Below are 12030 nucleotides of genomic sequence, written 5' to 3' on the forward strand. Positions count from 1 at the left end.
CCCACCCCCCATACTTCACAGTGGGTATGAGGTGCTTTTCAGCATGCGCATCTTTCGTGGTACGCCAGACCCACTTAGAGTGTTTGTTGCCAAAAAGCTCAATCTTGGTCTCATCTGACCAAAGCACACGGTCCCAGTTGAAGCCCCAATACCGCTTGGCGAACTCCAGACGCTTGCGTTTATGATTGTGAGTGAGGAAAGGTTTTCTCCGTGCATGCCTCCCAAACAGCTTGTTGGCGTGTAGACAGCGCCTGATGGTTGATTTGGAGACTTTGTGACCCCAGGATGCTACCATTTGTTGTAATTCTGTAACAGTGAGCTTTGGAGATCTTTTGATTTCTCTTACCATCCTCGTCACTGTGCGTGGTGGCAAAATAAACTTGGGTCCTCGTCCAGGCTTGTTTACCACTGTTCCAGTTGTTTTGAACTTCTTAATTATTCCTCTCACAGTGGATATGGGCAGCTGTAGTTGAGTGGCAATCTTCTTGTAGCCTCTGCCTGACCTGTGAAGGTCGACGCACATCTGCCTCACTTGTATGCTGTGTTCCTTTGTCTTTCCCATGTATTAAGAGTGGATAAGAGAAATGGCCTCGGTGTCACGTCATATTTATACCCCAGGGAAACAGGAAGTGATGAATTACTAATTAAATGTTCCTACATACTCTGGTAAACTTTGTAAACTACTGTAGAAATGACAGAAATGCTTCAATTATATTTATTTCCTGGGAATTGTTAAGGGTGCCAATAATTGTGGAACAGGTGATTTAATGAAAAATAATTATTTTTTAGTCAGGGATTTTTTTATTTTCTTACAATTCATTTGAGTTGAAGGCTACATTTTCCTACAATTTTCAGTGTGACAGTATTCTTCTGCAATAAACACTGAATTTATTTTAGGGCTTTTAACACATCTCAACCAGGGGTGCCAATAATTATGGAGGGCACTGTAGGTTTTAACCCTCAGTTAGTTGCAATATCATCAACCAGACTTATCCTGTAGTTGCAGATCAGATTAACAAAACAATCTGTTTGTATATTGTCTCCCTCTTCTTTAGAGAACTGCTTCTCGTCAGCAAATTTTGTGGGATGTCTGGAGTGCATAGCTTTCTTGACTTCATGCCATATAATCTCATTTGTTTTTTGTCAGGGCTTTGACTGGGCTATTCCAGAATGTGTATTTCATTATTATGAAGCCATTCTAAAGTCGATTTGCTTCTAAAGTATGGGTTGTTGTCACATTTCAGGACCCATACTCTTGTGTGCTTCAACTGTGTGACAGACTTCCTCACGTTTTTTTCTGTAAAATATCACAATAAACTTGAGTTCATTGTTCCACTGATAATAGCAAACTGTCAAGGGCCTGAGGCAGCAAGGTAGCCGCATATAATGATGCTCCCGCCACCATACTCAGAAGAGGACATGTAACCAAGAATAGCTAAACATGGGATTCATTCTGCCAATCTAAAATGAATGGGGTTTCTGTCCAAACAAATATTGCTGTACCTTTGAGGTTTGCGAAAAAGCATTTATATGCTTTATAGAATTACTGCAAAATATTCTGTAGACCAACGTTGAAACCAAAGTTGAATTGTTCAGGGTAACACACAATGTCATGTTTGGAGGAGAACTGGAGGACCACAACTTCACCAAAACATCATCTCCACCTTTGAGTATGGTGGTGGGAGCATCATTATATGCGGCTACCTTCCTGCCTCAGGCCCTTTTCAGTTTGCTATTATCAGTGGAACAATGAACTCAGAAGTTTATCGAGATATTTTACAGAAAAAAGTGAGGTAGTCTGTCACACAGTTGAAGCACACAAGAGGCTGGGTGCTGAAATGTGACAACAACCCATACTTTAGAAGCAAATTGACTTTAGAATGGCTTCATAATAATGAAATGCTCATTCTGGAATAACCCAGTCAAAGCCCTGACAACAAACTATTGAGATTATAAGGCATGAAGTCAAGAAAGCTATGCACTTCAGACATCCCACAAACTTTGCTGACGAGAGGCAGTTCTCTAAAGAAGAGGGAGACAAGATACAAACAGATTGTTTTGTTAATCTGATCTGCAACTACAGGACAAGTCTGGTTGATGATATTGCAACTAACTGAGGGTTAAAACCTATTGAATGCAAGGGTGTACTTACTTATGCCTTGCTGTCCTGTGAATGTTTACATCTTATGGCCAATGAAAATATGAAAACTTGTAAATTTTTGGGTTGAATTAGTTAGAGCAGACTCTGGTTGTTCCTTCTTGTGATTTCCGGGAAGATCAGACCATGTTTTATGACCAATTTTGACAGAAAGGTAAGAAATTTCAAAGGGTGTACAAACTTTTTCCTGGGACTGTAGTAGTATACACTGTGTATACAACTGTTGGTATAGCACAGTTAATACATTATATCACATTCATACAATCACACCACTCAATGTGTTTTAATGTCTTCCAAGTCTATATCCCTGGGAGAAACGGTGGGGGGAACTCCCTCATACATTTACGAGTTGAGTCGTTGCCCCCGGTTGCCATATGACTGCTTAGTGAAAAATTCTTGGAAAGCGTTTAAGAGCTGATAAACCGTGAACGCCATTTCATGCTGTGTCTAAAAGCCAACAGCTGTCCAAGATTGGTCAACCAGTTATACTTGTTTTCCGTACAGCCCCCTCCAAAAGTTTTGGAACAGCAAGGCAAATGTCCACGTCTTCAGTGAACAGCAAAAATAAGGAAATTTGACTTTCTGTTCCATCACTCATGGAGGGGACTGTAGCTCTAGGCTGGTGTATTGCTTTAGGTGCTAAGTTTTTTGTTTACAAACTGTCTGCACCAGATCACCTGCACCTCATCACTCATCTGTTGTGTTTGTGTTCCTTCTAGAACTTCCTCACCACGGTAGCCATTCTCCTGGAGGCCGGTTGCCATGTCAACACACAGACACTGGGCGGAGAGACAGCACTGATGAAGGTAAGGTTGGGAAAAACACAACACCACGGAGGACTTTGTGGTGCAAAATGGAACTGAGTTTCTGTAAAGGCATCATTATTGATAAAATTAATACAATGGTAGTCATATTGATGAAATTGCACAGCAACTATCAATGAAATGGTCCCAGTATGTCAATAGAGATTAAGGAAGCAAAATACTTACATTGTGGCTAGAGTATTTGTATTTGAAATCTTGCATTCTAAATTTGCATTTAGGCACTTTGCTTAATAAATCCTTTTATTTTGAATGTTGGTCTCTTTTATGTGGTCTTGTTACACACAAGACTGAAGAGTGCTACTGTTAAATAAGTGCATCTTCAAATAAATACCTCAGGCCTTTGAATCGAACAGCATTATTAATAAGTAACAAACAGACATGTTTTTTTTTCCCAAAGCCTTTGCTTGCCACCAATTCAGCTCAATAGCAAAATGTGTAATGCACTTCTTTTTCTTCTTCCTCCTCCACTGCCGTGTCTTGTAGGCGTGCAAGAGGGGCAATGCGGACGTAGTGCGCCTCCTGCTGGAGTACGGCGCTGACAGCAACATCCTGTCCAAGCACAAGAACACGGCCATGCACTTTGCCAAGATCAGCAACAACCTGGCTGTCTACGACCTCATCAAGGACCACATCAACACGTGAGTCACCACCACACACGTGGCTCAACCAAATCCCATTCACATTAGTTTATTATTAGTTGACTTAGATTAAGCTCAGTGAATTAGTATAGTCGCAATCAGGACCGACTCGACACATGAGTTGCAATTTCCTGGAGCCTCATTTATCAAGCGTTCTTAGGCACAGCCCTTGAACGTAGATATGTGTCTAAATCTATGCACACCTCCGACCATGCGTGCGAGTGGAAGAAACATGAAATTGCGAATAATATTGACCGTGCAAGGTACAGTTTGCTTTGAATGACGATGGAGTATGGCAGTGTGCTATTTTACAGTGTTTTTGTCCATGTGTGTCGTCTCCTTTTACTTATTTCGAAACACTGTCCTCCTCCTGTCGAAAGCACCTCCACTTCTGCCGCGGAAATGTTTCTATCTCCGCACTTCCCGTCAGTGCTTCGACTGGCACGTGTGTCCGCGTGTGTTTATGTGTGTCCAAACAGGGTGGCGCCTTTGAATTAACATGGCATTTGAATATATTTTAATGCCTGTAGCGAAGGGGAGTAGAGTTGCCCAGCTGGGACTTGAACCCAGACCTTCTGGGGTAGTAAACCGGGGCTCTGACCACTACACCAAAGAGCCAGGCTCGTTGGCATATTAGTCAGAACATACCCACAACCCTAGTGATGGTCACTCCATCACATTGCCTTCCCCTTCGGGAAGCGCACCCGTGCGCTTCACACACTCATGGTGTCCCTCACGCAACTGCCCATCATGCTTCTCCCATCCAGTGTGCCCCATCATCAATGCTTCACCTATCACTGAGGTCCCTCACACGGGGGTCACCAATCCTGGGGGTCCCTCACATGGAATTACGGCTCACACACCATGGGTACGCTTCCGATGGCCTCACAGTACCATCCCACTTCTGACACCATTTGTAGCGAAGGGGAGTAGAGTTGCCCAGCTGGGACTTGAACCCAGACCTTCTGGGGTAGTAAACCGGGGCTCTGACCGCTACACCAAAGAGCCAGGCTCGTTGGCATATTAGTCAGAACACACCCACAACCCTAGTGATGGTCACTCCATCACAATGCCATATATGGCTACTTGGAGGCGTTTCGGGATGCAAATTACCCCAAATGCGCGCGTGCACAGCGATTTGGAAGGTATGGGATTTATCATGCAGAGGTGTGCGTAGGAGCAGCCAACACATGTTTTATAAATCCCGATTTTTCTGTACTTGCGTACGTTCTAAATTTCACTCGTAAGACACAATTTAGAAGACATTCTACGAACTGATGATAAAAGAGGCCCCTGGTTCCTTCAAAATAAAAAGGTCAAAGCAAACCTAGAATATTAGTGAAGATGAAGTAAGCTTGGGAGAGGTGTGTGTATTGGTTGGCAGAAACTAGTGGTGTACATGAGGGCAGGGCTCTAAATTAACTTTTTCATCACCACCCAAAATGGCCCGTAGATATTAAACTTATATTAAACTGATATTAAACAAGATATTAATGTTGGTCTTTTCTACCAGCCAAACTGAAATGTCCCTCCATAAGGACCATGTCAACATGCAAGGTTTGGTAGAGATGCTCTGTGAAAGGTGGAAACTGAAGGTGAAGCACAGGAAAGCACTAATGTACAAAACATTTAAGAGCCTTTATTGGCTTGCTCATATTAAACCTAATTTAAAAGACCACAACACGTTTCGGCAGTCATGCCTTCTTCAGGGATTCGGTGTGAGTGTGGCGTTGTGACTTTTTGATTTGTACATTTATGAAACCTGCAAACCTGCAACGGAGCAAGAAACAAGTTGTGCACAGGGGTTGTGTACTTTTTTAAATGAGTTGGGCTTTGAGCTTTGGCTCACAGCAGCTCTAGCAGAGTGTGTGAGAATGAGTCAAAAGTGGATGAGTCAGTGGCTCTCTGGTGAAAAATGTGCACGGAAAACATCAGAGTGTGTCAGTTCTGTCAGAGTTGACCATGTGTATGCGTTAGTCAGGAGCAGGGCCACTGACCGCTTTGACCAGGCAAAGACATCTGAAACTCCACACCAATCAGTACATGCAATGTAATGAGGACCCAATTCTGGGCCCCTCTATCCCTGGGCCCTGGGACAACATGCCTCTTTGTCCGCCCCTGTCGACTACCCCTGTCAGGACAGGAGTATGTTAGTCAGAGCCTGAGGATCTCACAGTGCTGGAAAACGTTGCCATGGAAAACATCATTGGTCAGTTCCTCTTCCTGGGTTGTCATCAGGCCTTGTTTTCCTTTTTAGTTAGGCTTTTGAGTTTTAAATCTACTTTCACCACAGTGTGCAATTTGATTGTAATTGTCCTTTTTAAGATCTGAATGAAAGTCTTCCGAAAAAAAAACTTTTCTTCAAGCCTGCAATGAACTGATTACATTTGCCATCAGTTTTATGTGGTGGAATACAGGATGTTGATGTGAAAAACATCGATCAGTCTTCAACTTTGTGCACAGTGCATAACTGTTTGAATACAGGACCGATTTGCCTGAAGTGGGTAATGAGCAGAACAGCAGCACTAGGGGTTTGGCTGTGGTGGTTGTTGTGGTGACTTTTGTGTTTGTCTCTCTCTCACACTCTCACACACACACACACACACACACACACACACACACACACACACACACACACACACACACACACACACACACACACACACACACACACACACACACACACAGGTTGTCGACGGTGGCGGAAGAGACAATCCGAGCGTACTTTGAGACGCGACTGGCGCTGCTGGAGCCAGTGTTCCCCCTGGCCTGCCACCGGCTGTGTGAGGGGCCAGACTTCTCCCTGGACTTCAACCTCAAACCCCCCGCACACAACCCTGGAGAAGGTAGGTACACACACACACACACACACACACACACACACACACACACACACACACACACACACACACACACACACACACACACACACACACACAGTAAGCCTCAATGATGTTGCAAGCTGAAGGTACCCACACCCACACTTTATAGTCCAAACAAAAATTGAATGTACACACACAACCACAAATCTCTCAAATCGTGGAGAACTTAAACACACATTTCCCGAAACAAAAATCTGGATCAGATAGGATTAAAGCAGTATAATTTTCACTTACTGCTCTGTCTGATCTACTTTATGCACGAATGTATTGCACACACCCGCCGCGCCACCCCACAATTTCCCCCTGCTCTGTTTTCTGTGATGAGATTGTCAATGAGTTCTAACTTTCAACACACCATTTATGTAACTGCTATGTTGTTGTAGAATTGTCACTGTCACTGAGATTTATAGTTAAACATGCAAATGAATCAACATGCGCGCGCGCACACACACACACACACACACACACACACACACACACACACCACAGTACCATATTCACATGTGTGATGTGCATCTCTAGAAAGGTTCCAGAAACCCACACCAGCAACACACACCACAGACCCCCCATTTAAATCTCTGCTTGTCTGCTTTTGTTTGTCTGTCTGTCTGTCTCTGTGTGTGTGCCTGTCAGGATCGGGCGTGCTCCTCTTCATCTTCCACGCTAACTTCCTGAGTGAGATCACGGCGCGCCTCTGTGGGCCCTGCAGCGTCCACGCCGTCGTCCTCAACGACAAGTTCCAGCTGCCCATCTTCCTGGTACGTCCCGCCCCCATCTCTGATGTCACTTCCTGTTATTGCATGTTTCCACTGTTTCCTCAGTTGTGGTGCTCAACAAGTTCTAGCTGCCCATCATCCTGTTACATTTCTCTTGAAATACTCTCTTGGCTTCACACGTCATCACACGGAAGGGTATGCCAGATTTCCAGACGAATTTTTAAAAAAAAATGGTTAAGTAATGGGTGTATGAAGAAAGATGACAACATTGTAATGTATTTATGTACCTCAAATAGTGTTTAGTGTAAATAGTGTAACACGGGGGGTTAATCCAAGCTCTACATGCCATCGAAAACTGTGTGCAGCCCTGTAGGCCAGCTGGAGTGAATATGAATGTGGTGATGAATTAGAGATGCATGATCCATCTAAGGGTTTTAAATTCATAAACCATGTACATCCCTCAAGCATCTCGCCACAAATACCACAAGCAAGACTGTGGTCGCGTCTCTCTCTCTGTTCCTATTGCTCGCGCTCCCAGTCTCTCTCTCTCTCTCTCTCTCTCTCTCTCTCTCTCTCTCTCTCTCTCTCTCTCTCTCTCTCTCTCTCTCTCTCTATCTCTATCTCTATCTCTATCTCGCTCGCTCGCTCTCTCTCTCTCTCACTCAATCTCAAACACTCTCGGCCAGTCTCTCCTCCTCTGTTTTCACTGTCTTTCTCCCCTGCTCCTCTACTGAAGAGGTTTTCCATGCTGATGTGAGCCATGTTATCATTTTGTTATGTTCCACTATTCCTCAGTTTTCCACTATTCCTAGAAGTGTGCTTCCAGTTCTGGAGCTTCTGAGACTCGGGCCATATCACATGCGCTGCTGTCTTAAGCCCTGCCCACATACGTTTATTTCCAGAGGACTGTGACTGGCAAAAAAGTTGATAACACTTAACATGACGCCAGCGTTATACATATGACATAACGATGTCAAAACAGTGTCATGACTTGAATCATGGATGAGTCATAAACATAATGTCAATGTCAGATGTTTTATGGTCATGAAAAAATGACATTGTCTGGGCTGTCTTTGCCTTAACCGAATGTCACTCTGGGCTGTCTTTGCCTTAACCGAATGTCACTTAGTGTCTAGTCATACAAGGTTCATGACATTGGCATAATGTTATTGACATGTCCATAACACTGTAGTGTGATGCGATGCGTATGATGCTGGCGTCAAGTAAAGTGTTACTGAAAAAACCTACCCTCATTCATGCCCGCTTTGGTTCCTAGTCTTGTCGTAGTTGTGGTAATAGTAGTAGTAGCCGTCTTCTGTCAGCATTTCACAGAGTGTTGAGCAGATCTAATAGGTTGATTGCTGCTCTGGGATGTTGACCTATGTCGTTTCCTTTTGGGCATCCGGAAATTGTAGCAACAAAACTACAGGCGATTACTTTGACATTTCCCTTCTTGAAATATATTTTGGCCTTGGAGAAGACATGCTACAGTCGAGACTTTTTATATGCCGTTTCCTCCTTTTTGGATATTTTTACCTTTTTTAAAGTTATCTCACTGATTTGTTGAGGACCGATTAATTTAGAATAGCCTTTTGGAAAGTTCTTTTTTTGCCTTCTCTAATGTCTTCACCATGAAGGTCATGTGTGTGCTGGTGTCACTGAACAGCGGAGCAGGACACGCACGCACACACGCGCACACGCACGCACACACACACACACACACACACACACACACACACACACACACACACACACACACACACACACACACACACACACACACACACACACACACACACACACACACACACACACACACACACCACTCCACTGTGTGCTAGAGCTGCCTCAAGGTCTCTTGCAGCCAGGCAAGAGACTGGAGCGATTGTGTGAGAAAATGTCTATCTTACTACAGTAGAAGAACAAAACTCTGTTCTGCCTCCTTCCTTGTAAAGCGTTCTGGGGCTGTGTGAGCACCTTGTTCTTGCTGAATTTGAGTGGCACGTAGATTCTTGGAGAAGAAGGAAGAAAGATCAAATTTGGCAATAGGCAGTATATTTTCAGCAGCATTGTTGCAATACCTACTCTGGCCACCATCCTACACAGTGCACCTTTGAGTCGCTTTGCATAAAAGCAGCAGCATTGATGTGATATTATTGTGGTCCAAATACCTGGATTGGAAGCTGATTTGGGTGGCTGCTTCTTCCCTTTTCTGGTGTCATAAGTGGGATGGAAATGGTTTATCATGTGGTTCAGGACGTGAAGTGGTTGGTCAGTGGTCATAGGGTTTAGCTTCCAGTTCCTCCTGACTGGCTGAAATTGAACCACATAGGGCAATCATAGTGGTAAGAGGTGGTGGATTATAAGGCATTTCAAGGTTTGAAAATGTAATTTTTTTGTGTCCTATTGTGCCCAATTTTATCCTATTGTGCAACTCAAGTCGTGTATTATCCATTAATATTTGTGTGTCCTTTGAACAGAGGTGTTAAGGAAACTGGCTGGGATTTTACTTTCTGTACCAGCATTGACATACAGTATCTGTCCATGAATATGAATAAACATGAAACAAATGCATCCCATGTAACATGATAACATCTGTTATGTTTATTGGGTGGAGTACAATGTAAGAAATAGATCACACTCAGTTTCTTCTTTCTTTTCTTTTCTTTATTGTTTATCCCTTGCAGGGTTGGATAGACATTTAGGCTGCTAGAGCATTCATCAGTGTTATACTTCCTCTTATTGGCTGGGAGTTGGTTTGGAGTAAACACTGTATACATAAATGTAGTCCTACTTGGTGTGTGTGAATACGATATGAATGGTATTGGTACATATAGTTATTCATTGTACTGTTGTAATTTTTATTGTGTCCTATTAATAGTATTCACTGTGAAAATGCAGTCCACCACTGTGTGTGCGTGTGCGTGTGCGTGTGAATGCTGTTCATTAACATGTTGTGTTTGGCGCCCCCCACAGGACAGTCACTTCATCTACTCCTTCAGTCCGGTGCAGGGAGCCAACAAGCTCTTCATCCGACTGGCAGAAGCCCCCACTGCTAAGGTAAGTTCAGTTCGGTTTATTTGGTAGGGACAGATACACATCATGTAGACTATACAAGCTCAACAGAATAGCATCATAGCAATGCCTGTCCCTACTCTGGCCGTGGATGTGTATGTGGCCCCCTCCAATAATGGCTTATTCACACTGCAAGCATGCAGCGTAGGCTCAACGTGTCCGAATGTATCCATGCTCTGTCCAAAATGGTTAGAAAACATGAAAACCGATTATTCCCTTCACACCAAAGTGCGGTGGACGGGCCCTCGAGCAGGAGTCCGGACAAGTGCACGTTGCAACTTGAAAATCAAACTCGAGTCTATTTTCTGCTTGGTCGTGCTATGAACGGGCTCCCATTTGAATGTATGTGCTGGGAAGGCTGGGACGGGATGCTGACTCCCGTGGCTAGAACAGCCCGGAAACCTCTTGCGCTCACACTGCTCCCGTCCCTGTCCCCATGCACACAAACCTTGTATGTATCATAAGGCAGTTGGGATAAGGGACGCAGGTTGGATGTGCTACACACAGCCAAAGACTGTGTGTGTTTGTGTTCGTGGAAGCTTAAAGTAGTATGTGCTCAGAGTAGTATGTGGCTGGTAAATATAGCAGACAGACGGAGCTGAGCCAAGTCACCACAGGGTCACCATGCACATCAAATCTACACAAATCAAACAGGCCAACCACGCCAGTTAATCACTTATGCTTACATCAATAATATCAATGGCAGAATAAATGTGTCACGGCCTTTAATTGAAGACATGTTAAGGTTTGTGGAATCTCCGGTATTTTTCCTCTACACACTAGCACAGAGGTGGATGGATGAAATACAGCAATAATTGCGAAGCACCTAGAGAGTATGTTGACAATGGACAATGGTCATGCCTGTGGTGATGTGTCAGGTCTCCAAAAATCCCAGTGAAATGTGCAAAATCACTATTTATTATAATAAGTATAGTATAGTCACTAGCCGGCAGGAGGCCAGACTAGCGCCAGACCTGGGCCGAGCGCACACCACTGAATCAGCCCGGCTGCTATTCCTGTGCATTATAAATGCAGAGTTTATAAATAGCACAGTCCCGATTTGGATACTGAAATGCCAGCCTGGGAAAGTCATTGGGGGCACAGACACACAGCCAAGCGTAAGATGTCTCTCTCAGTCAAGCTTTTAAAAAGGAAAAAGGGGGGGAAAGCATGGTGTCTACGTATTTTGTAGTCATGGATACCTATGGCGTGGTTGTCTTTGCCTTCTATTCTTAGGCTGTGAAAGCTATTTTCAGACCATTGTTACACACTCTCAGTGAGTCTGTAATTGAATGAAGATCCTGTCTATGAATATTCATGGTGTTTCTCTAAGTCTAGTGGAGTTGACATTAAATTATGATTTTGTGGCCCTGCCGTGGCTCAACTGGTAGGGCACTGCACTGTTACGCCAGAGACCCACGTTCTGTTCCGTCCGGAGGGCATTTCCTGATCCTCCCCCGTCTCTCTCTCCCACTCGCTTCCTATCACCATCTCAAACTGTCCTAAATGTATAAAACCCCTAAAAAATAATATATATGACTTTGTTTTCTTTTTAAATAATGATATTCTCAACTTAATCTTGACATATTTTGGAGAGGAGCTGCATATGACCAGAGCAGATCATGAAGACTTTTTATGTCTTGAGCCAAATTGTCATCCAACAGCCAGAGCATGCCTTTTTTGTAAACCATAGAAATTAAACACAGAAAAGAACTTTGTTGTTTCCCAAATGGTTGA

At 43.8% G+C, this 12030-nt stretch overlaps 1 protein-coding gene across 2 annotated transcripts in view; it reads left to right on the forward strand.

Moving 5' to 3' along the window:
• mphosph8 (M-phase phosphoprotein 8) overlaps positions 1-12030 on the forward strand; it is a 44105-nt gene that overhangs the window by 30364 nt on the left and 1711 nt on the right. For both annotated transcript variants that reach the window (XM_063213702.1, XM_063213703.1), the window contains 5 exons: positions 2878-2964; positions 3466-3620; positions 6309-6466; positions 7136-7260; positions 10195-10278. In XM_063213702.1, the coding sequence (XP_063069772.1) occupies positions 2878-2964; positions 3466-3620; positions 6309-6466; positions 7136-7260; positions 10195-10278 (609 nt within the window). The remainder of the gene's footprint in view (positions 1-2877; positions 2965-3465; positions 3621-6308; positions 6467-7135; positions 7261-10194; positions 10279-12030) is intronic.

Source organism: Engraulis encrasicolus, chromosome 13 (genome assembly GCF_034702125.1).
Source record: "Engraulis encrasicolus isolate BLACKSEA-1 chromosome 13, IST_EnEncr_1.0, whole genome shotgun sequence".
NCBI classification, from domain to species: domain Eukaryota; kingdom Metazoa; phylum Chordata; class Actinopteri; order Clupeiformes; family Engraulidae; genus Engraulis; species Engraulis encrasicolus.